Below are 25984 nucleotides of genomic sequence, written 5' to 3'. Positions count from 1 at the left end.
AAAGAATGAGAAAAAGAGCGTGACTGGAGACTCGATTTATATAAATTTTAATCGTTTTTGCCTGTCTGAAATATCACGATAAGAACGGCGGATGAATAACCGTTCAAACTTAAATCGATTAGCGATCGACGAGTTGAAACGACGAATGATATAAGTGTCGCAATAAATAGTTTTCTTTCTCAAACGAAAAGTTGTGTTCGTATTAGTTTTGGAATTTATATCGTTAAAAATTGAATCGAAGTAATTCTTGGCGTAAATTCGAAGTAAAACTTTGAAGAAGTAGAAAATTCTCCTCTAGGAAATATATCTTCGTTGCATTTAATAAGAAATAATGCCGTAACTTGCGAGTGAACCATCTGTAATTCGAAGTTCGCACTGTAAAAACGACCAGAATGGAAGCACTGCGGTCGGAAAATTAATTAACGTATTAATCGAGTAATTGGCCTGAGTCTAGGGTTCGCGGTAGATCTACGGAAAGCTTTCTTTTATAGGGTTAATTAATTCGCCAAGAGCTTCGAACAAAATGTCTTTCCATTGGGTTGTCAAGGCGTTGTTTCAAAAATGATGGTCGTGCGACCGCGTAAATGGAAAAACCGACGAGTCTTCTTCTCGAGAGGCCGCGTGACTTCTCAAATACATACTTGCAAGGTTGACAACTCACAACTGGCACTGGTAATTATGTATGTTTTTTCCTGCTTTCACTGTCGAACTCCTCCATTCGAGGAATTCTTGTTCTTTAATTCCTAGTTGGTTAAGTTAACTCTTTAACGAACTGAATACCGCCAGGTATTTGTTTCTTTTGATTGCAATGATGGGATGCGATTAATTATTTAATTAACTGGGACGAAGAAGCACGAGCGTAAAAGGATGTGAGACTTAAGAAAGAAAAGAACGTGTCGATATTGTTTACGTGTTTATTACAAGAGAACGAAACGTTTTTTTGGTCCGAAAATTAGGGGTGAGTTTTACGAAAAGATGCGTCTCTCGTACACATTTTGTTTCTATGCGCTTTGATTATTACGGTTACAATCTTTCAATGTCGAGCGATCACGCGTGTGCGCCGTGTTGCTGTGTCATCGAAGATAAAACAGCTTCGGAAGCGTATCGAATTTTAATCATTTCTTTCGTTCTTTCTTTTCTCCGTTAAGAAAATTTTGCTTTAATTTTACTACTGAAAACTTCTAAATTGAATCTCGGCTCAATGTAACTGGACGAAGATAAATGTCGGCAATTGTTCAAATTCGAACGATATTCAAAATGATTCGAAAGTTTGTTATGATTGATCAACGCATCCAATGCTCGTATATGTTCGGTACAATAGTGTGCCATCTCGTTTCATACGAATAAATTAACTATATACACGTATACGGTATTTGGTTCGTGTCGGCTTAACAATCATGCTTAAATAGAATCCAAGTGTCACGATCAGTCGACCATTTCAACAAACTACGAAGGTTTGGGTTTGAAATTCTCGCTATACGATCTTTCATTCGCGATCGTTCGTCTCGATCTACCAATCAAGAATTGTTTAATTCGTTAAGTTCGTCGGTGCGAAGGCTCGATAGGTAAAAGAAGATTTAATTGCTTTGATTAGGAATGTAAATGGTCGACTGTTCCGATAGCGTACCAAAAGATCCAGAGTTATCACGGGAAGAGTCTCCCTTTCGTTTCATCCGCGATTACGCCGAACTCTTTCGTTTCCTGATCGACGTCGGTCGATCGATCCAACGATCGGTCCTCAGCGATCGTATCTTATTTTAGTAATATACGTTATTCCCGGAACGCTATGCTAGAGCTATTTCTTTAATTAATTAAGGCGAGCAGCGTGGTCGGTTTAAACGTTTTCTTCGTTTCGACGATTCTCGCTTACGACTCTTCGTCCATGCCAACTCTGTTACGCGCGATACACCACGGCCGACGTAATAAAAACGCAATGTTTGCTCGCGTTTTCTTGCCGTTCTTTCGAAGGAACGTTAATTTGCCATCGTATAATTTTCTTTGTCCCCTATTCTCCATGGAATCAACAAACATCGTTTAAACGTTTCTTTGTCAAACGAGTGTTAAAAGTGGAACGAACAATTCCTTCTACTCGATATATTATAACGACCGCGTCGTTCGAGAGAATCGTGTTCGTTGGCGAGGATCGTCCTTCGAATTCCAGACCCATCGTTTCGAATTCAGTTTCGAGAGGATCTCCGGGAGATATCACTGAATGGAACACGTCTTTCTGGCGTCAGAGGTACGCAGGGTTATCCTCGATCCCGGCGCGTTATTCTCATTCCCGGCTGCAAGGGAGCACGTTTTCGTTCTCATGATCATTAGATCCGTTCTGATGCTTGGCCGACGCACGTTGGGCGCCACGACGCCGCAGGCGTCGCTCAGCCGTCGCTTTATACTCAGGGTGGCTTTATGCCTTGGCTGAAAACAAATTGTCGCTCTTTCAAAAGCTTTTGAAGAAGGTCCACTCGACGACACGCTCTTCGCAGAGGGAACGTAATCGTTTTGACAATTTAGCGCGTTTGCCCCGAGTTATAACTCGTGCTGATGCGAGTTTTCACCCTCCCCTTTCCGCGACTTTGCCAATTGTTCAATTACTACGTTCAAATTCCAGCATTATTTACGTTTCCCTGAATACCGCGTCTTCTATCATTCTCTATCGTATTATACAATTCCCACCGCGGAAATTTTCTAAGGGTTTTCCCTCTTCGATGTTTTGAATCGTCGAGTCGATCACCGTGAAATGAGCAAATTTTAGCTTCATCGTTATTCAACCTTTGACGCTCGGTTAAATTTCCATCGTTGGGGGGTGTCTGTGAGAATTATTCCACAACACTTTGAGCGTCGAGCTCGCGTACTTGTTTATCGTTTCGACCGATAGCGAGAAATATCGAATGGAAATTTCGAGGGAGCACAAGGTCGCAGAATAATTAGCAAATGTTTACCTGTGACGGTGGTAACATGGTAGGAGAACCGAAAGTGAGTGGGACCTTTCTGTGATGATTCGGTGCCATTTCCAGCGGCAAGCCAGCCACTATGAACAGTTGATAGAAAAGCTCCTCCACGTGGTAGTTTCTCTTTGCGGATGCCTCCACGAAAACACAGCAATCGTCTTGACTGTTGCAGTACTCCTCGGCCTCTTCAATCGTAACTGTTCTGTGAAACGCGCGCAACGCGTTTTTAATTTCGTTTCCACGGTTAGTTAAATATTTGAAACTGTCTTGATCGTGAATACATAAACAAGGGTACTCGAAACGGAAAAGAAATATGTAAAATATTGCTGGAGAAAATTGTCGAGTAGTGGGTGATACTTTACATGAAAAGCGTGGAAACAGGTCAGAATATTTTAACGCGTGATCTATAAATTCGAAATGGCAGATGCTTTCATGTTTTCTGTTAATGAAACTCTAGTCTACAAAACTAACAATGACGAATGTCCTCAAAAACCGTGTTCGATAAAGGGTATAATTTTATGTACGTAGCAAATGGTAGTTTCACGTGATCGTTAATTGTACTTTAATTAACGCGACAGGTATAACGCGTGCGTTGCACGTACTTTGTTTCCTTATCACATTTATTTCCGACGATGACCATAGGAACCTTCAAATTGAAGTGACTTTTGCTCCTGCTCTTGGTCGCGCTTTGGGTCGCGCTCACTTTAGTTTCCAGGATCGATTCACGCAGTCTGATGGCCTCCTCGAAGGATTCTCGACAGTCCAAACTGAACACCACCACGAACAGGTCTCCTGCGTTAGAAACGTGTTCGATGAGAATAAGAATCTACACGTTAGCCGAAGAAACTTGAAAAGAATCGTCGACGATTCGCGATAAAAACGAAAAAAGATTTATCGTTTAAATAGAGTCACAGGAATAGCTGTGTGCTATCGGTGATTGCATATATCTTGCTAACAACCATATTTAGGTTATCGTGTGAACCTAAGCTGAGGAGTGAAAAAAATTAGAATCTAATAGCGGCGCGATTCCGGGGAAAGCGGCACAAAATTTTTTTCAAGTATCGTTTATCTGTTCACGTTCTTCGTTCGCATGCAAATTATTCAGAGTCTTGTTAAAGCTCCACCCTACGTTCAGTTCCTACATCGCTGCCTCGAGTGCTGTACGTTGCCCTATCGGGCTGCATGCTATAAATTTTACAGAGTAAGACGATGAGTTAACTTTTTGTCAAACTTTTTACTCAAGTTCTTCGACAAAGCGAAACTGACCGTATCAGACAATGTTCAATTGTTAATGCTACGTACGTCGAGAAAAGAAGGCAAATTTAAATGGTCGCGCGAATGTGCGTAATTGATATCATGTAAATGTTTGCACATTCATTGTCCATAATTATAAACAATGGCTAACATGTTCGAGATTTATGAATATTTATTTCAGCGTGTTTATTTTTATCATACCGAACACAGCTCGCGTACATACATGCATATATTCGTATGGTCTCTGGTTTCGCGATCGAGTTTTAACGAGTTTCCCTTCCGCTTAAAACCCTTGTGGAACAAAAGAACCAGCGCGGCGCGGCATCGCGTTGGCAAATCGATCGACTCGTTTGTCAATGGGCCAGGAAAGAGTTTCTGATTCCAGGTTTTTTCGAATCCGTTGATCGAAAGTTTCCAAGAAGGTTTCTGGAGGTTTTTCGAGGTTGTGACCTCGGCAACAGTGGCATTAAAGTGACAAAAACACCCCAGACCTCGCTCTACTTTTTTGCATCACGATGCAACTACTTTCCCCAGCGTTTTTCCAAGCGAACATGCCATCGCGTCTCTTCCAGTGATTTAAACGTACAACGTCCGTCCAGGCGAAAATTTGTAAACTCGTTATTTTGTGTTTCGCAAAAACAGGTGGTAAAAGTGTGAGTTTGAACAGTGTGTATATCGAAGCATCAGTAGGATAATATCGAACCAAGCGAATACTGAACATTCTGTTTTTCCTGATTTTCATTTGTAGAAAATTCGAGGGTAGAAGTTTCCACTAATGACGAATAACTTTCTGTTTTATTAGGCGATCTGAAAAGTTCGTGTCGCTTCTAACGCGCTGTGTCAATTACGTTTTTCTTCGAAATTTACCTCGTATGTTTCGCACGTTTCTTTCATGCAAGTTGATAAAAATGTCACGGCACGAGAACGACCACAATTTTCGAATCGAAGGAGAATCGAGAGATTCTATAAAAAATTTGTTCGTATCTTTGTAACATTCGCAGTGAAGAAAAATCTTGCAATACGCGGAAACCATTCAGAGACATGGCGAAGAATTTTTTTAATAAAAAGAATACAAAAGTTTACAAAAGCGATACAACGCAGATATGAAAAGGACGAGAAGAGTTTGTAAATGGAGGTGGATATTGTGTTTCGCTGTAAGAAAAGATACGGACTTGACGTTATAAAGTATCTAATATTTTATGAACTCTTTAGCAACGTACCGCCTTGTTTATGTTACGATGGAGCAGATGGCCATTTTCCTGCGTTATCTCACAGAAGTTTCTATTATTCGCGGCTAAACACAGCCAGTACGCAACGTTGATTACCGACTAGAAATAACGGTAAAAATGAGCCGCGGAAGTGACGTTTAGAAGCTTTTATTTCAGCAGAACTCTCGGCTAGAAATTTGTTAGCCATGAAATCCTGAAATATCCTTCGGCTTTCAAGTATATTTCTCTTTTACGCGTTTTCACGACCACGCAATAGCCAAAGAACGGGCGAAGCCTCGCCCCTGAATTTCATTTCACGTTCCGGATGTTCTTTCCTCGGATGTCAGCTGCCTTGTTCAGCTCTCCTCTTTCGGAAGCGTGGCCCGCGGAAAAAATTAACACGTCTAGACGAAAAAGAGGTGGTTACGAACGCGACCCGAATATGTAACGTCGGATTTCCTGGATAAATCTGTTATTCCGTCTCGTCCGAAGCAGACGTTGCTACAGCTACTTTTTGCCTCTGTTTTCTTAGAACCCGACTAATCGGTTTTCTTCAGCAAAAAAATGTTGGTCTTTTCTAACGACGACACGACGCGGTAATGATGGACAGACTATTCTGGGAAATATGATTTAAAAGAGGGGATCTGTAATTTTATTACAACGCAAAGAGAGATCCTATTCTATCTTTTTATTTGCAACAAGTGTCCCCTTTTATATCTCTGTCGTGGAGAGGTGTTTGTAGATAGATATTCAATCGATTCGAGCGTCCGTAGTTATAATTTCTTTAAAAAGCACGAGCATCTGCGTATCGTAAATTGATTGAGGAGGTATCTGAATAAAATGAACCTAATCTTCTACTCTGTATCTTCATTCTTTCTTCGTTCCTCCAATGATTTACTATCTTACTCGTCAATGTACGACAGAACGAACGTCTTATTCCTCCATTTCAAGGAAACAATTTTCTATTGAAACTACTAGACGTGGATTACTCCTGGCGTAATACGATACGATACAATAATAACAAATACAATACGACAAAATAATACAATAATCCGGTAACTTGGTCTTCGAGTAACGTCGCATCTAGTCAACGATTCATCTTGGTCACCGGTGTTGCAACATTAACTACAGGGACCAAACAACCGCGACAGGAAGTTACATCAGTTCCGTACGTGACCGTATTTTCGTCTAAAATAACGTTACCGACGGTCGGATTCGCTAACTTTATGAAAGCTGGATACGGATAGGGGATGAACGTATTTAACGAATCTTCCTTTGCGAGCCTGGCGCAAATTAATTTTGAAATAATTACGGGAACTAGTGCCGCTCTGCATATGCAATCCTTGTCTTCTTCCATTTAGCCTTCACTCGTAGCTATCGTATTCGCGGATAGGCGTTCGCGAATCTCTTATTTTTATGGTAACACCTATCAAGCTTTTCAACTTTCGCCAAGCGTGTACATCATTGCTGGTGCAGGCTGGTCGAACGAAATCGACGTTAAGCCAATGTTGCGCCCGAATTTATTCGGTGTAGCGGTGGTCGTCAATTGAATATCGATGTGGTAGCGTGACGAACGCGAATGGTCGCGAAAGTGATTGCGTCGATATACGATTTCAATGGACCACCGGTTGCGCCGAGAAGGAAATCGTTATCGTTGTCGAATATGGCCTCTCCCGTGGGTTGCTCGAAAGTTGGTCGTGGTGTCGCGCCCCAACGAAGTGATGCTGTGTACAGATTCCTGGCGAACGATAAGCGCTCTCGAGAACTCTTCGAGCTGGCCGTTACAGACGTCTTCTTCTCTTATCTCTTTGCAAATAGCTGCGGAGCTGCCCGGGATGATTTACTGCTCGATACTTTCGTTCGAGTTTCCAATTTCGTGTCGATAGATTCTTTCTAAGGACTGAAAAAAGAACAAAGAAGAAAGAAAAGAAAAAGAAAGAATCACAGAGAGAGAGAGAGAGAGAGAGAGAGAGCTCTCTCAGGATGAAATAAGAACTCGATTGGAGAAGAAAGGAGTAAAGGGCGAAATGTTGTTTGTCTGACGTCAACAATTTCTTTCGCCAAATTTCACACGGCGATCGACTCTCGACAGGCTGAGCGTATCCGCAGTGTAATTTATTTACGACATAAAGGCAGTCGAACGACAGAGGGTGGGGTCGAATGAAATCCGTTTAACGAAACGTCGCGCTCTCCAGTTAATTAAAATGAAATTTTATCGCGATTAATTACGACAAAGACGGACAATTATGATCGACTAAGGACAGGATGGAGCCTGAAGTAGCCTGAGAATACCAGGTGAAACGGTTAACCGTGACAAACAATGATTCTCATCGAGGGATTTCGTTACACCTGAAGTCTACCTTATTCTTTTCTCTTCACTCTGGTCGTTTGCTTTGTCGACGAAAACGGATTCCCTTACTCGTTTTCGTCGTATCGAACTTTCTGCACGTCGGAACGCTCGGTTTTCTCGTGCGAGGAGTACTGTCGCCATTGTTTCCTTCCAGTGAAATATATGTCAGCCATTATGTCGAAAAGACCGCGTCCCGAATCAAAAGGAATTTTCCCCTTTTCTCGTGTCCTGCTGATGTTTAGTTCTTCATCGCTCTTGAATTCGGGTCCCAGTGCCCGCCTTGGAGCCCATTTCGTGCTTGCGATTGCGTTAGACGCGTTCTATTTTATACGAGGAATTTCTTGCTCGTGACACCTCTTGTTCCATTGAATTTCTTCAAATTCTTGAATTTACGAGCATTTGTTCTTTGACAATAGAGGACCGTTATTATTCCCTGTCGTTTTGATTATTCAACTATTTTAACTTTAGATTTATTTATCGAACTTTCGGCTCCCAAGGAATTTAGCTGGATTAGTGGTGTGTTTAATTTATGGTAAGGTACTACATCGATGAATCAAAGGACTCTGGGTTTAGATACTTGGCTGGGAACATGGTAGAACGTTCGAGGGCTTCCGGCTGAAGCTTATCGAATAAGGTAGGACTGAGTCGAGGATTTCCAGTGTTAGATTATTGAAACACGTAGCGCTATGTTAAGAGCGCTCAATTTCACTTTATACTGGAATGCAACGCTACGTCAAAGACCTGGCTCTATTTCGCTCAAAGATGCCGTACTACGCTATTCTCGATTTTCTCTGATTCTAACGTAAGTCTAGGATAGTTAACAATTTTTACACGCAATACATATGTACGAAAATGAATCATCCCCAAAATATAAATAACGTAATTTACATGCGTATTGTTATAAATCACGGAACATTAGGCCCGTGATCTAATATCGGCCATCTACGGTTTCCAATCGTAGGTTCAAAGCCGACTTTAACAACCGCTTTTCGTGCAGCGTAATCTTGATGCCGTCCTGTGTAAGGGACTCGACAAACTTAATAACTACCTCCTTTTTTCTCCTATTTTGCATAGCCAGCGAGCTCGTGCGTCGCTCCGCAAATATTCGCATCGCGGCCATCTCTTGTACGAAAGCCTGCGAGGCACGTAGCGCTCGTATAACCGGTCGAGATCAAATTTTTCAGTGGAAAACTGGAAGCTCCAATACAAAGCATTCGCTCGTTCGCTCAGACAGAATATTTGACAACCGTACACCAATTGCTTTTATCCTGGAATTTACTTTCGTGTTTCAAGTTGCTTTTTCTTTTATTTTTTTAAGTTGTTCTTCCTCTTTATCGCAAAAAGGTCTTCAAGACAAGGTCCACAGGTTTTATATACTTGCACGACGTGCGTTTTGTTTTATCACCTTTGACACGTCGACGCGGCGTGGCGAAGAAATTTGGTTTACAGCGCCTCTCTTCCTGTTTTCCGGTTTGTTGGTTTTCGTTCAGCTAGTTCATAACTCGATATCTTTCCCCTCATCCGATAAAACCGCTGCTCTTCTCCCTCGTCATCCTCAGAGCGGCTGTATTTTTACGTTTCTTTTCATTTAGTATTTTCCCTTATCCTCTGCCTTCCAGAATCAGCATTTCCACCCTTACACCAGCAGCTCGATTCTTCTACATCGCATCCTGCCTTATCGTTCATTCCTCCTATATTTTTTGCACTTGTGGCAAAATGTCCCGTACGGTTTACGAAAGAGCCAAGATTTTCGCGCGACTTTCGTCGCGATTCTATCTGTGAAACCTTCTACTGAAATTGACTTCCTCACGTTATTACCATGCTTGTTCCATGCTCGACGATATTCCCTTATCGTATTGCTCCTTTATGTAAAGTATTGGTCACGTATATAATGCGTTACCCATGGCCTCAATAAAAGTTCATAAGTAATTCTATAAATACCATGGTATAATTTATTTAGAAATAAATAATACCAAACAAATAATAGGAAAAAATGATACTTGCTGATAGTCATGAATTATTATAATACTATCCTATGTAAGAAATATAGAAACATCAGCTATCTAACTTCATTTTCTTTCAATCTTCAGGTAATATTCGGTTCGAGAACGTAAGAGACTATTTTATGTGCAGAAAGGATATTCTCAATAGTAGTAAACAGATTCTAAATCGAAGTCTATAGAATATATAGAGTCACTTGATCGATGCTGTTGTGCTATAGTCTAGGTGCTGTAGCACATGTATTTGACACGACACATTTTTGTGTTATACATACGACAATATTTTTACGAAATTCTATAAGCACTAATACATAACGTATATTTTATAACAAATTCTAAATGCATCTGCACAAATGACTGCACTTTTGATGTATATAAAATTCTGTAAACATTTATGAGTCACATCTTTTCATTCCGATTGTTTCAGAAATGTTTGGAAATGGACTGCAAATGTGGAATTCATGACCGTTATAATCTGCTACGTGGTCGTTAAAATTTATGTATCGTGCCATTTTCCGTTCATAATAGTTCTTTATGTATTGTCGTTGCCTCAGTTGTAAATGCACGTCGAATTTATTAAACGAAATTAGCTCATAATTTATCGATTCCATCGTGTAGCCTTCAGGAGATCCATTAAATATGATTTAATCCTTTGACAAAGTCTTTTTCACCTAATATTTTTATTTCTGTAAAATATTCATTCGAGTAATTAAACATTTTGAATTCTGCTTGCTAAGGATTATAAGGAACCCTATTTATGTATATCGTCATTCGCAATTCCTGTTGCTTGATAAACTCTATCGTTTACGAAAAATTGCACGATTGCTAACTACATATTGGTTTTCCGGAATATTTTGGGCAACTTAGTTTTTTCGAATTTTAATCTTCCGACGTTCTTTCGCGGGAAAATGGATCACGATGCATTAATGCGATATCCATGGAAAATAGTAGAGCCCAGGGACTCGCTTCGAAATTTAAATCCCAATCTACTTGGCCGTACGGAAAGCGTTACAGTTCAACCTGCTAGCAAGATTTTCGCCAAGACCTTTCGATTTTCGTGGATATTTTTCGTGCGGGGAAACTTTCGGCGAATTTTTCAGAGAAGAAAACGATTTGCAGACGAGAAATAAGTTTTATTCGTACGAGGATCGGATGGCGAGTCATCGGTGAAACTGCTGTAACGTTATTTGTTGCATGTCCACACACGCTGTACCTTGTAATTAGTTGCGTGCATGATAATTACGCTGGAGTAAATTATTCGCTGCCTTGGGCGATATTTTACGAAGAGATAAACAGGTTACCGTTACGTTTTCATTAATCATATCAAACGAGTATGGTTAAAAGGGTAAATATCGCGGGATTCGTCGATTTAGAGGCGTAGAATTTAACCACCAGATCGTGGCAGGTACTCGACCCTATTTTATAATTGTATTTCTCTTTATCTGGTTTCATTTGCATAAAAATCTAAGTTTCTGAAATTAAATTCAGATTTTTCCCTAGAATAGGCGGAAGTTTGTTGTAAAGATGTTATAGGAATAAGGTCACGTAGGTTATTTGAGGTCATGATAAAAATATTCTATCGGATGTCATTTAAAGTTATATCGAAGTCCGAAAGATCACTCTAGGTCGTATCAAAGCCCGAGAAAGGTCATTTAAGGCCCAATCAAAGTGAGGAAGGTCCTTTCAGGTTGCATCAAAGTTTCAGAAAGGTCATTTTATACCATGTTGACTTTGTCGAAGCTCTGACGAAATTGTGACGTGATCTGACGAGCATCATCGACGATCCTACGAATATCGTTCGACCTTATTTCTTTTGATCGTAAAGGAAATCCACGAAGAAATCGAAATACATCGTTTGGTTGATTTAGCGAGCGAAAGTAACGAGTATTTCGCAAGCTTAGCGGAATGGCTTACGTAAATTCGATAATTTCTAGAGCGGATGTTATCGGACGTTCACATGGTGGCCGTACGATGCAAACACGTGACGCGTGCGTGCGGTTTAAAACCGAATGTGATCAATACGCGTACGCACATCTCTAGGTCCGTGTGTACGCTCGTCACGTGCATCATACGTGATGCAGATACATTTTTTTTTTGCCAGATCGTAATTGCAGATTTATCGAATCATTTGTATGGGCGTCGCGACCATTTTACATCTACAGGATTTCTCGATAACTACGGGTCTGGTTGGTTTCCTCCGACTTGCAGTAAAATTCCGTCAAACCTCGTGTGTGCGTGTCTATTCGGGTCAGAAGTCGCGTGCACGAGGGAACGTAGGATAGCAACGCGAATAGCATGCTAATTAAAAATTAATTAGAACAGGGAAAGAAGGAACGAAGGGAGTGTGCATAGAGTGTTATTAGTTTCGCCTCTGCGATATTTCATGGCAATCGTGACACAATGTATATCACTCTTGTCAGTCCACGTTTTCTTTTTCGTTCTAGTATGGCATATTTCTCGCAAGGCCGCAGCTCCGTGTAAATATCGATTCGGCCAGTTTCACAAAATTGTGGAGGATACCGGTGGAAGCATAGCGCGTATCAACGATCTCGCGTGTGTACTCGAAAACGTCAAGCGGATGTTGCCATGGGGTTTTCGCTAGAATAAGCCGAAATCTGTTCGGGATATATCCTTGGCGATGATGCGCCGTTCTTTGCGGCTGGCTGTTTATAAGCCACCGATATTTCGGGATTCGATCAAGCGTACATCGAAACTTTGCCGGAACTTTACGTAGTTGCGAACCCGTGCTGGAAGAAACGGTACTCAACAAGTTGTCGAGATAACTGCTCCCAGGAAGCGGCTGTATCGAAGATCTACACCTACGGCGATATACACGATACAAGATTCACGACTATCCTTCAATATTGATTCGCTTGAAGATCAACGAAACATGATCGACCAGCTACGAATAGATGGAAGTTTTATCGGAATTTTCACCGGCCGTTTTTCGATTAATATAACGTTGTTGTTACTTGTTTGTTAGCGTTTAAACACGCTGCGCGAATATCATAATTGATATCGCGGTACAATGAATTATTATCATATCTCACATTGTCAGATATATAATGCGATTTATAACGGTTCCTACCATTAAATCTTCCTTATTTACAACGTAACACAGATAGATCCTTATTATTCTACCAAGATAAAGGAAGTAAGACGTACATGTATAATTCAATTTCGAAATGAACGGGCTTCAGTTAGAATTACGTTTTAGTCTTATGAAAAGATGATACAGTCATCTCAAAACACTACGTTAAAATTTCGGTAGTTGCAAAAATATGGGAAATGTTGTCCGAAGCGTAGTTACGTAGCGTGGCTAACGTAGATTGATTTTCTGGGTTTCGCTTGGCAACTTCTCGTCATTCTTCCTCGCTATCTGTCACTCATTTTCCCTAAAATCACCCCTCGCCCTTTCTTTGGTCCCTCGAGAATTGGTCTGCTCTGTCAAGCTGTTCGTAAGCTTGTCGCTGATAAATCGAACGCAATCTTGCAAGTGAAGACCATACGCTGCTAACGGTCATCCTTCGGTTCGACCGTAAACCTCACCCTCTCTGGCGGTGAAAGCCGTTTGCTTGCATTTGACGGTTATTGTCACGCGGTTATCATCGCTGTTTCGCATTAATCTGTCTCTACAGACGACAGTGTAGCTGCAGGTATTTCAACGGCATGTTACTCGTGTTTGGAAACGTTCGTCGTCAATTGGTAAAATATTTACTTTTCCTCTTATACCTGGTTACACGCGTCACCACGATTAAAGTCCGACCGTACGTGTACTCTCAAAGTTCTATCTATTTAGTTAGGCAAATTTGAATATATGTGTTCTTGGAAAATGATCGAGTCGTTTTTTCTTCGTTCACTTTCGTGGTCAGTTGGTGTAAGTTGGTAAGTTTCGTGGTAAGTTGATCGACTCACCTGTTAAGAAGGATAATCGACGCATCGCGGGAAACGGATGGTTGCCGCTCGTGTCCAGAAGATCGAGCTGATGAACCTCGCCTTTAATCCTGTACAGCTTTCGGTGGAAGTCCTCGATCGTCGGTGTGTAACTCTCTTCGAACTTGTTGGACAAAAATCTGCAATGAAAATCACTGCGCTTTAGGCTTTGGTTACGTTGGATTCTGACCAACCGTCGTTTTAACGAATATGTTTATTTTGCAATCAAATATATGTATATTGATTTTCACGAGTGTATGTGTTTTAGTCTTCAAATATTTCATTTGTCAGAACGACAGTTTGTCGAAACATACAGCTGCTGTAATCATTGCGAGGTTTTACATAACAGCTTTTCTAATGACCCATAAAGTCGGTAAATGTATAAAAACCTATTTACATATTTTTAACAAATTTTATTTCCAATTGAATATTTTCTCTCGAACGCTGTTACATCGCTCTCCACAGCAACGACAGCAACATGGATTATATTCGAACGGAATTAAATCGTTTGTCCTATTAGCGGCGAGAGCGAGCGCAAAGCAGAGGCTGGCTTTGCTGTTCGATCACGCGGAACGTTTCGAATTCGTTTTCACGATTTTTCCTCATCAAGTCTTGTATCGTAGTTCGATGTTTTCCGTATCGTTTATCGTAAAAATTGCACTCTGATGCAATAATGATTTCATCGGAAGAATTATAAAACGTAATAATTGCAATACTAATTCCGTTGCGCACGTTTGTTCGATGCTCGATTTAAAATTAATAATCAGCGATTTAACTCGAATGCCTTGAATGTTAAACGCGTTACGAAAATATCAGACGACGAACGATTGATGGAATGATTAGAAATTGAGCGCGAAACTGCAGCTGCGAGGCCATTAAACAACCAGCGTGGAAACGCGTGGAAACTAGAGACAATACGTGCCGCATTATTATCCATTAAGGTTATTCTTGTCGGATTGGGAACTCGATTCGAGTTGAATATGGAGGCATATGGAGCATATAGAAGTCGTTGTTTAGAAACGAATTTCGCTATTATCTGTGAAAGACGTTAACGAGCACATTACAAGGCCGTGGTTCAACGTGCGTTGAAAGTACCATGGAATATTTTCAATTTAAACCGAAGAAATTCTAGACGAAATTCAATCACATGGAAGCTGTCACGGTCTAGTAAATCAGTGACACGTTTTCTGTCAGTGTCCACTTTCTCGCCGCGGGTTAAAAATATCGCCCTGTTAAAAGCTTTCTGGTTTTGGGGCGAAAGCGAACCGATACGCTTAGATTTCGCTCATGGCAGCCTTGTATCGTCGTCCAACCGATCGGTGCTGTTACGGTAAAGTGTCAAATATTGTACTTTTTGTGGTGAATATCGATCGTAGATGTTTGTTCCTTCAGTTTTGAAACAGCTTTATAGATTTATTGCCGTAAGTAAATTACTCGACAGTCTGCTGTAGCCACATTTTCATTTCTAGTAGGACATTTTCAACGAAGGAGTGATTCCCAACGGTTTCTCGTAGAGTGACCATCGTGTTTTAATTTATTTGATGTTAAAATATTTGCCACAGGCTCCAAGCATTTTAATATTTTAAAGCCATAAGACAAACTGTGCGATACACTCATAAACTTAAAAGAGCCTTTAATATGAATCAAGTTTTTAATTCTTCATCGTACAGCGCTTGAATCTAGAAACGCGATTGATAAATTAAGACGAGATTTGACAGAACCAGGCATCGGATTTATGCATATTCTCGTTCTCCATATCGAGTTTCCATCCAGGTGATATTTTTTAAGCTGAAAGCGATACACGTTTGCTGTCGCTGATGAAAGATACAAGGCCGTGGCATTATCGATGGAATTGGCCATCTTTGGATCGCGACACGGAAGCTACACGTAAGCTGTGTGTTGTAAAAAATCATTTCCAGCGTCGTATAAATCGTCTTCCCATTACAGAAATAAAAAAGGAAAATATTTGTATTTTTCGCCACGTTATCTCCTATTCGTATGACAGCCAATTTTAATAATTCTCCAACACAGTTTTAACAATTCTTGAAAAAGAGATTCGCGGTAAGACGAACGCTTCTACTAACATATTTATGCTTTTGCTTAGCAATTTAACGCAAAGAGAATAAGGCTGGAAAAATTTAAATTCATCATGAAAAAATATTCTCGTAGTAGACGACTGACTTCCAGTTCTCCCTACCACTCCGTTCTCAAGCATCGCATTTTCTACCAAAGGGAAACATTTTCATACATTCAGAAGCAACAAAGCTGCTTCCATTTGAATGCTTTACTCCCACGTGTTTACATTGTCTCTGAAGGGTTAATATAAGTCAGCATGGAACAGCATCCCTCTCCATGTTTAAAAGAGGGAGAGAGAAAGAACTAGAATCGTTTCTGTTTCGTAGTGGGTGAAAAGAAATAAAGGAACCGACCGCTTTATCCGGAATCTATGATCATAGTGACGAGAAGGAAAGGGTAAGAATTACCGTGCTACAATGGCAGTTTTGCCAACCCTCGCGCTACCGAGCATAACCAAACGGTAGCAATTGCGCGGGGGTGGTTTACAGGCATCCTCCTGCGAGGACGTAGACGCTGGACTAGGGCTGACTGGGATCGGAAGGATGCCATCCTCCGAGCCTGAGGGCCCCTCCAATTCGGGGCCCGCCTGTGCTCCCCTTCGACCTCGATTGATTCGTTGCTCAGCCTCCTCTGGTGCACTTCCGCTTCTGCACAGCCTCTGCGCGCAGCACACGAATCGGCCGCACGCCTCCAGCTGAAATAAAATGTTCTAAGTGAGTAAATATGTCGGAAGACTTTTTAACGTAGCGCGTGAAAGGACGAGGAACATAATAGCGCATGGAACAATATTGGAAGAGATTCTGTCGAAGGTGATTTTTAGAATCTCCGCCCATCGAATTACCATCACGTATGATTTTCAATATCTGTTAGAATTTTTATCGAACGTTTGCGTGTTGAATATTCCAATTGAACCGAGATGGTTTTATAAAGAAAAATGGATTACCATGGTGGCGTTATTTTTATTGCGATCGACGATGTTTCGAGAATGGCATTCTGCGCCTTGCTTTTTATCGTTTGCACAACATTCCACGGGGTTTGCCTTGCGTGCCACGGTAAAGGCCATTCAACAGGGAGGAGTACTGAAAAAGCGATTTTCAAACAGAAAATGAAGTAAAGCATGAAACTGTATAGTCAGCGCGTTTGATCTTGCCTCGCTAACCGAAAAATCCAAATTCGTTTATCGAGCGGTCATGCAATGCGGAATTCCATTTGCTTTTACCTTGTATTGTTTAAACATTTATGTAGTTGTATTTAAATTCACAATATTTGTTTAGCTTATTTTTAGCAGGTTGTATACAGAAAGAAGAAGGATCGATATTTGCATTAAATTCGAGCGAATACTTTTCTTGCGTTAAAACACACGTGTCGAGAAGTAAACACGTTTTGGTAGGTTCGCAAACATTCCACTGTTAAATCAATGATTTTTTCAAATACCACATTCAAATATCACATCCCCTCCCTTATGTGAAATTTCTCCACGCACAGTAAAAATATCGCCGGATATGAATATTTAATTCGAACGTTCATTATTTCTACGTAAAATTCATTGGAAAATCGAGAATATGAAGATAACACGAGACGAAGTTTTATTCAATAATCAGTTCTTTTACCGTCATTGTACAAACGTGACGGGCGTAAAATTGTTTCAAATTAATACAACTAATCAGTTATTTCTTCCTTGTTTCATCAAAACGAAAACAAAAATTTATACAATTTTTTCTTGCGTACGGGTATAACATTTCAAGAAAATTAAAGATTGAGTTACAAAACGGTTATCGCAAGAAAACGAAATAAAATTTTTTTTTATCAAAATATATTTTGTCTAATCAGTAAGTTTTGTGGAAATATCGACAAGATCGTATTTCGCGTGTACCGAAAGTGTCGAATTCTCGTAGAAGACGTCAACACCGATGGACAAATGTTAATACGAAACGTGATACGGTTTCTTTTACTGAACATGATACGATGGAATCGGGGATCCGGAATGTCGGGGCAAATTCGTGTCGTGTATTCTCTTTAGATTTGATGTGACAAATTTTTATGTGTTACCTGCACGCAATTGAGCATGCGTAACCGAAGTTATGTTTCGCTACTATGTACCGGAAAGTTTGTTAAATTTCACACAACGCTATTTGAGTCTCCAGTTGAATAAAATGACACACATTTATTTTCTGGGATTTAATCGAGATTTTTTTCCCCTTATTGATAACTTTTCAAAAGCATTTCACATTTATTACGCAAATCCCTTTATTTAAATTTAGTTAAAAAATTGTTTAAAATAAATTTAAAAAATTCTCTGTGCGGTCGTTCTTAGATTATTTTGACAAACAAGTTTTTCAAGAAAATTGTTTTGAACTCTTTTTCAGCCATTTCATACAATGTAATTTAAAAGAAACTCAGAACCCTAATGACCTCGCTACTTACAGCAACGTGCATCAATTTCCAAATGTATAACAAGTAATGTTTACATACCGCGAGTACGATATTTGCTCACAGTTTTAATTGTTCTTTTAGATTCTGTGGCATTCATCAACGAATGGCAATCGTTCAACGTAACACTGTTCTCCGATTCACGTTAACGAAGACTATCGCGATCATCGATGTAGTTGTTTGATTGGAAAGGGTTTCACTTACTGTGTATTATCGATTGGAAATGTACGTTTGTTGAAAATGACGTAGATGAATGTTTTCACGAGCGGTTGTGTGGCAAGCATAGCAAGAAGTCAACGAAAGTGAGTATTTTCAAAAAAAAAAAAAAAAGAAAAAAAATGACCGGAATGACCGGAATTGACGTTTTAGAAATATTTCCATTTATAATGATTGTACGAAAAATTATGGAAATATCGGTTTCCGTGTAAACGATAATTTGATCATCGTGCCCCGCGTTCCATTGAATCGACCAATAGTTCAACGAAACGATGAATTAGTTCATAACAGAAATACAAGAATTTTATGACGAATAATGGTTATCGATATTTTATTCGCATGTATTTGAGGGAACACAGATTTTTATATTATCGAAATTTTCCCTGCGGTGATTTCTTTTTTAACATTTTGTTGAATTGAATTTGTTAGATTCTTTATACATTCACAAAGAAATATCTGGTTCGTCCCACTTTCATGATTTCCATTTGAATTTGCGGCGTTATCGTGCAATATTCTCTAATAATTCCATTTCATGTATATCTCTATTACTTATTTAGATGGAACGATTAATTCGCATCGATTGCAAAATTGCTATAATTTCGTTTTACTAGCTATCCGATAATCTCGAGACACGATTATCGACGAAGCGACCAAACATCGTTTCCGTTAATTTCAATAATTAACCAAGCCACGATGCCTGACGTAAACCGAATCAAATAATTTGCGACATGACCTATCCTAACACGGTCAACTTGGTCCACTGCTCGTCGTTTCAGAGAAGCGCCATTCTTACTTGAGCTCCTGAGTATCCCATTTCCTTTGTGTGTGTGGACAATAACTGTCGGAATTTTGTAAAATTCTCTGACTTCTACAATGGAATTAAACGAAGAAATAAAGATGAAACGGAAACAACAGGATAAGCCTGCTCGTGATAGTTTAAGAAGAAAATGAGAAGGTCGATTCTTCATTTTTGGAAACTTTCCTCCGTTAGGACCATTGCTTTTCGTCTCTAAACAGTCGTTCTAATAACCGTAGTGCCATGGGAAACGTAATTCTGTTGACAGCGTCTCGAAATTCGTTCCAAAAAAGGGAACAGCATCTCACGAGGCTGGAAACGTTGTATCATCACGGCTAAACGGAATACCAAACGTTTTTTTTTACACGGAAAAGGAAAAACGAAGGAAAAGTTAGAAGGGCACGAGGGTGTTATTAATCATTTGCCTAAATATCATAGCTCGTGCCATGGAGCATCTCTGAGAGGCAGTTTGGAAAGGTTTTCCCATCTTGCTTCACAAACATCGAGATCAAGGGAAAAAAGGTCTCCCTTCGATTTTCTTTTCCGCCCTTCCGTGCTATGCCTGGCGTCCGTGTAAAAAATTATAAGTCTTCATCGTCTTTCTCGACACGCCATGTCGCTTTACGTAACGGATTTTCCCGGATTAACTTTTTCTGGGTTTCCTTTTTCCCCTACCCGATCGGGTCAAAGTTGAGAAGCTATTCGTCTTTTTAAAAATCGCGCTCATAGGAACGTGGAATAAATAAGACTCGATGTTTCCCAATACGAAACATCCGGTTTAATTCGTCGTGACAGCAACAGGGAAACCACGTTCCGGAATTGCGAGGAGATCCTGTCGAGTGCTCGTTTTGTGTTCAAAAGCGGGCGAAACTGCAAACTTTCGAAAACATTTTTGTTCTTATTTATAGAATCCGTAGAGACCCGTTTTTCGTAATTGTTTTACTAAATTCGATGAATTCGAACGAGAATGTCGGAGGAACGCGTTGCGTCGGGCAGAAAGTTTCGTGAAATGTGGTCGTAACTTCGTGGACGGATACCATATACGGACATAGTTAAAAGAAAACGGCGTCTATAAATACTTTTCCCTTGCAACCTCTGTTCCTATGTTGTAATCGCAGTTCTACCGGCGAATCAATTAAAATATCGCATCCGTTGTTTGGAATTTCGCGATTAAACGGGACCTCCACTTCCAAGTTTCACTTTCGAGTTCATATTTATCGATAAAACTAACTGTACAACTTGTACAATGTTTCCAAAACTTGCAACCACTTTCATAACGAAATGTCAGCAATTTATACCTATTGATCTATGCTCCACAAAATTCAGTATCCGTCTCCGTGTCCCTCCATTTCTGGAAACTCTATCATCGCCAATTGCTTCGTTTCTTCCCTTCGTTCATCGATAGGCTTTCGCCGAACTGCATAAGGCGAGAATTAAAAAAAGGCCGTCATCTGTACGCGTACCGTGTACTCTGCAACGCAGAAACCCGGCGTTGCAGCGCGTTGGTAGATCCGTCCCAGTTTGCTTTAACGAGCGCGATAAAATTGTACACACAGGGTCGTGTAATATGCAAATAACAAAGTGCGGAAATAAAAAGAACGAAGGCGAAAGAAGTTAGGACGAAAAAGAGAGGAGCACCCCAGCGCGATTTTTTATTCGGTCGTAACTCCATTAATTAACGACAAGACGGGCCGAGTTGCGGGGCAAATGGATGGTCCGCAGGCACGAAGAAATTTGATTATGTTCGATTGGCACGGTCTCCAATTACCGCGCGCAAAAAGATCTGTTCGAATAAAGTGTATAATTAAACGTTACGAGCAAAAAAGAATTGGACGAATATTTCCTTCAAGGGAGAAGGTTCCGAGGAGCGAATATTTTCACGTATCGACGCCAGTCCTATTCGACTAAAAGCTTTTACCTGACGTCCATACTTGCGGCAACGAACGAATCGCATCCGTAAATAATTCAAATGGCGCGTGACCCGCTTGGTAAATGCGAAAAAGTAACGAACAATAGCGAAAAGTCACGACTGCTTTAATAAACTTTATTCGCGTGCTATTTTGTTTCTGATACTAACCATATTTTTTGGAATATTTTTCTCTCAGGTATAGCTGAGAAGATAATAAAGTTCGGAGGGTCGCGGCTGGATATCGATTTATAAGTTTGTTAGAGAAATTTGGTGGTACAGGTTACAGTTAAGGTGGAAGTTTACGGAACGAGATGTACATATCTAAAAATGTTTAATATTTCCGCCTTAAATGGTGTTGGGAACATCATTCTTTCTTTTATTGTTTCTTTTATTATCAATTACGTTAATGTACTAGCATTCGTAATGACTTTCCAAGTACTTTCGTTCTTTGTTTAACATCGAGACGGCAAACGTTCCACGCAACGTCTCACTTCGGGCGCTGTGTCCCGATAAGTGGTTCGAGATCCTTCGTACAAATGGGTTTCTTCATTTGTATTGTATACACTGTGAGTCGGTTAAGTCGTCACGCAAACGCGAACGTACACTTTATTTTGATTTATACGGTCATTTCGAGCGCGATGCGATCAGGATTGCACGAAACCCTCTTCGAGTATTATTCGATGGACGTCGACGTACATTAACCTATTTTATAAGCGTGTTGAATAATGTCCACGGAAATGACGATTGCGCAAAATCGCGATAAAAAAATCCTAAATCGTATGAAATCGTAAAATATCCAAGAAACACGTTAAAAGCTACAATTCAGTCGTTTTTTAATATCAGAGAGAATTCGGTTATTTCTATCAGTGAACCGAGTGATTCAAGTGGATTAGGTTTGAGCGCAGCAAGGTAGATGTTTGTAAATGTATCCAAGTAGCATAAATGTACACACGGGTTAGGAAAGCTGCAGATTTCGAATATACATACGTACTGCGGAACCACGGTTAGACGTTCTGATAGAATAGTTAAACGCGCGATTGAATTAAAACTTACAGACCCTTTCGTTGGTTAACAACTTCTTTTATTGTAAAATTCACAAAGAAGTCGACTAACTTTTATCTTTTTCTTGTGTTTCTCGAAGCTAAGAGAAAAGAACCGATACAGAAATAAATATATTCACAGCTTCACGCATTCGAAAGAGATATCAGCATAAGCGTACTTCCCTTAGAGTTGTATAATCCCATTGTCTCATTGCGGTTGCAATTATCGCGTGCACAAGATTTTATTTCGAATTCAAACCAGCTCGTTCGACTGGGCGCACAATTGAAGGATTCATTTCCAGGAGAAAAGGCACGAACAAAAGCATTATGACGGCCACAATTGCATTTCTTTTGTCCGAATTGTTATTTCAAACGCAGCGGAGCCGCGGGTGCTTGCACGCGCGCTCGCCTACTGCCCCTATTGCAGAGGCGAGAGTTATTACGTAAAACTCGATCGCGTAAATGGTTACCGACACGCGTTTCGTTCAGTTAATTACCTTTTTGTCGTTCGAACATCGCGTACATCGTGGCTTTCATGGCGAAAGAACGTTTATTAATAAACTCGTGGAGCTTTTAATTTGATCGCTCTCGTGCGTCACTGTGAACTGTCTTTTTCGAAAGCTGAACTTCGCTTTAACGCCGTGTGAAATATTCTGAAATAGGAGGGGACATCGACGCGATTTCGAATATCGCATTATACTTTGTCAGTTTGCCAGCTTTTATACGTTGATTACTTTTTATTCGTGACGCAATTTCCAAGATAATAAGGCGAGTTTATCGAATAAATTAAATTTATTATTGTTTAGCGTAAGCGTATATCGCCTATTAAATTTTTACGCACGTTGAATATACGGCACGCATATTTATTTTGCTGTTTGAAAGAGAAGGCATTCGTTTATTAAGGTATACGTTGTGAGATTGCCATAAAATATAAAGGACGTTCTTTCACAATTGATCTCATAAATCAGGCCGACGAGGAAGCATCACACACAAGTGCGTTGGAAAAAACTACAACTCTACCCTCCAAACTTTTGATATCTGATACTTCCACGAGTAAGTCACGGGCTTCAAGTATTTTACAACGCGTGTATGATCGTTACGAGGGTCGTTCATGAAAGTGCCGCTTGTCGTGCCTTTTATCTATCTCTTTGTCGACTCTGTGCTTTCCGTTCCGTTCAACCAAACAGAAACGAGCCTGTGCTCTCTATGTTGTGACCGAGTCGGCACAGTATCGGTCAGGATTGGAATAAATTTTTCCATGATCGTACTTGTAATCAAAAGAAGGAATCTGTGAGAAACTCTTCTGTCAATGCTGCTGTCGAAGCATGGTGCGCGTACGCGCGAAATCGAAGCTTCATCTAGGAAATTTTGCATCATGAAGCGGCAGGAAATTAAGATAATTAGGTAACGATATAAACGAGGCAACTTGGACCGTATTAATTTCCGTTGAACGGGCCAGATTCGTGTAATCGCGTGCAATGATAGAACGATCGGGATCGATCGGTTTGATGAATTGCGCATTCAGCGACAGTTCGTTTCAGTTGCCTTGTTCGCATGTGTAAATGTCGCTGTAACTGGCATTTCCCTTATTTCATTTAATAGAAATGTAACGTACAAATAATCGTGTCTAGTCATCTAATTAGAGTTGATCGGTTAATGGAATTAACAGTTGTTGAATGGCAATCGTACGAACACGATGATGGAACGAAGTTACGCTACAAGCTTAAGGTGCAACTTATAGCAGTTACTATATTCTGCAAAGTTCACTTCAGGGTCAGATATTCGCGTACATGACCCAGTTGCGTAGATAATAAAACCATTGAAAATTTTCCTTAGTTTCCAATTTCATCGTATCGAATACGCGGCTGAAACAATGTCGGACAGGCTTCTCGCCAGATCCAGCCGCGTTCCAGGACTGGAATAATAGCAACTTTAAATTTACGCCGCTGCACCACGCTGTCTCCACGACTTCCCTTCGCGTTTGGTTCTTCGTATTGTTACCGGGACACAAATCGGCACGGCTTTACCGGAAACAATGGCGAAGTTATTCCTGTTTCGTCCTATACGGTGACGTTATTCCCACGTCCAAAATCAGATGAATGTTCGAGATCTCTATTTTCATTGCAAGTTGCATCTTAGCTCAGGAGAATTTCTACTTTTTGATCTTTAAACTCTCATCAAAGTAAAAGTAACAAAGTATCGTTTATTTATTATTAGACTGACTTACAATTTCACGAACTTAAATAGTTGATTTTAAACCTCCAGGCTTTACTTCTGTTTAGTTCTTTCTTATATATTCTTTAACTGAACTTACGTAAAGTACAAAGAACGTCGTTCCATAATTGATTGTTTGTACAAAAACGAAAATTTCATCGCTGAGAATAACTAAAGGAAGATACTGAAGGAATAAAAGGGCAATTTTTTCAGCGCACTCTTTCCACCCGTTTCTACAACGATCCCTGATTAAATCGATAATCACGTTGCAAGGAGAATCGCAGACGAAGGTTTACGATGTTTTCCGCTCGACGTAAACGAGATTCGTATGCAATCCTACTATATGTAATATCGAAACGAAGAACGACTGACACACTACAGGAAATGAAAAACTGTATCCTGACGTTTTTCTCATCAACGAATTGAATGAAAAGATCGATACCTCGAGCGATGTTGAATTAAAAATTTACTGATATTAAACAAAACCAAGACTATGAAGTAACTTTTATCGGTTGCGCAGAGAAGTACGAAAACATTCTTCAATCGTCTCTTATGGATAAACCGGGCGGATGTCTCAGAAACTTTCGTCGAGCCGTTTGCATTCGAAACCAACGCGTCACGAAACTCCACCAAGGAAGTTCTTCTTCGTGAAAAACTTGCCTTCTATGGTAAGAAATCTGTTAAATCGTTAATGCGACCAACGCAAGATCGGCGCAATAAATTCCGTGGCGCGTGAATAATGAAATGAAACATCTGATGCTGATCGAGGCGGCTGCACAGCAATTATTAGAAGTTCCATTAAATCGCTAGGTTACAGCATTTGTACGAAACAGTGTTTCGTTCCTTCGTATTTTTCTTCTTTCTTTTCTCTTCTCCGTTCCTATTCTCTTCGTCGTATCGATATTGCAAATGGAACTTAAGTCGCCTCAATTGTCAAATGGAGGTAAATGATACTCTCGCGATCTACATATTTTCCCGCTAAGAAGAATCTCGACCGGCTCGTTGCAAGCGGTGGATAAACGTTCGTAAATTTATTACCATTTTGAATGTAATCGACGGTTATCACGATTTCCAACCGATCGGTGTTTATCTCGGCAATTTCGTTCGTGCAAATTTACGATGCGGTTTAGAGTCGCGGAACGTCCCTCAGACGTCCGGCAAACGGGCCTTCGAATAATGTATTTAGAAACGAAACTTTCCGCGCCGTCTCGTATTTTGCGTTTGGCCTTCGCCCACGATGATATATCGGCAAACATCGGCTTGATGCTGGAGAGAAATAGTTATTAATGTCAAAGGACAAGAGCAGAATTTCTGCCCTTTGATTGCTAAAGTTTTGCTTACATTTTGCTCTCCACGAAGAAATAGGTAGATAGGAGAAAAGGACTTTCTTTGAGGAAGTAAAACAGACTACGAAAAGTATTGCAGGAATATGTAATTATTTTGAAAGTTCTGGAACGAAGCGGATGATTTTCTTTAAACTTGAAAGTTACGGTTCTTCTATCTTCTTGGGGCGTATGTTTTATTTTATTCTGCTACATGTATATGTTAATTGAATATCGTTGCTTGAACTCTTAAGGATATTTTTTTAATTGCCACGGATATCAGTA

At 40.2% G+C, this 25984-nt stretch overlaps 1 protein-coding gene across 1 annotated transcript; it reads right to left on the bottom strand.

Annotated features, from left to right (window-relative positions):
• Window positions 1-900: 900 nt before the first annotated feature.
• LOC126919552 (dexamethasone-induced Ras-related protein 1) lies at window positions 901-19232 on the bottom strand. Its single transcript, XM_050728932.1, has 6 exons — window positions 19212-19232; window positions 16180-16466; window positions 13679-13836; window positions 3554-3743; window positions 2943-3153; window positions 901-2418 (listed from the first exon to the last, which is right to left on the bottom strand). Exons 1-6 carry the CDS (start codon window positions 19230-19232, stop codon window positions 2206-2208), a joined length of 1080 nt encoding a protein of 359 aa, XP_050584889.1. The 3' UTR covers window positions 901-2205.
• Between the last annotated feature and the right edge of the window lie 6752 nt (window positions 19233-25984).

This window comes from Bombus affinis, chromosome 1 (assembly GCF_024516045.1).
Source record: "Bombus affinis isolate iyBomAffi1 chromosome 1, iyBomAffi1.2, whole genome shotgun sequence".
Lineage (NCBI taxonomy): Eukaryota > Metazoa > Arthropoda > Insecta > Hymenoptera > Apidae > Bombus > Bombus affinis.
Note: the sequence above shows the minus strand (reverse complement) of the source record. Positions and strands in the feature narration are given on the sequence as shown.

Coding starts and splice junctions, on each gene's coding strand:
- LOC126919552 (XM_050728932.1), bottom strand. CDS start 19,232: ATGGGATACTCAGGAGCTCAA. Junction 13,837..16,179: donor AAAACTGCCATTGTAGCACG/GTAATTCTTACC, acceptor TTTTCATTGCAG/ATTTTTGTCCAACAAGTTCG. Junction 2,419..2,942: donor CCATGTTACCACCGTCACAG/GTAAACATTTGC, acceptor ATTTGTTTTCAG/CCAAGGCATAAAGCCACCCT.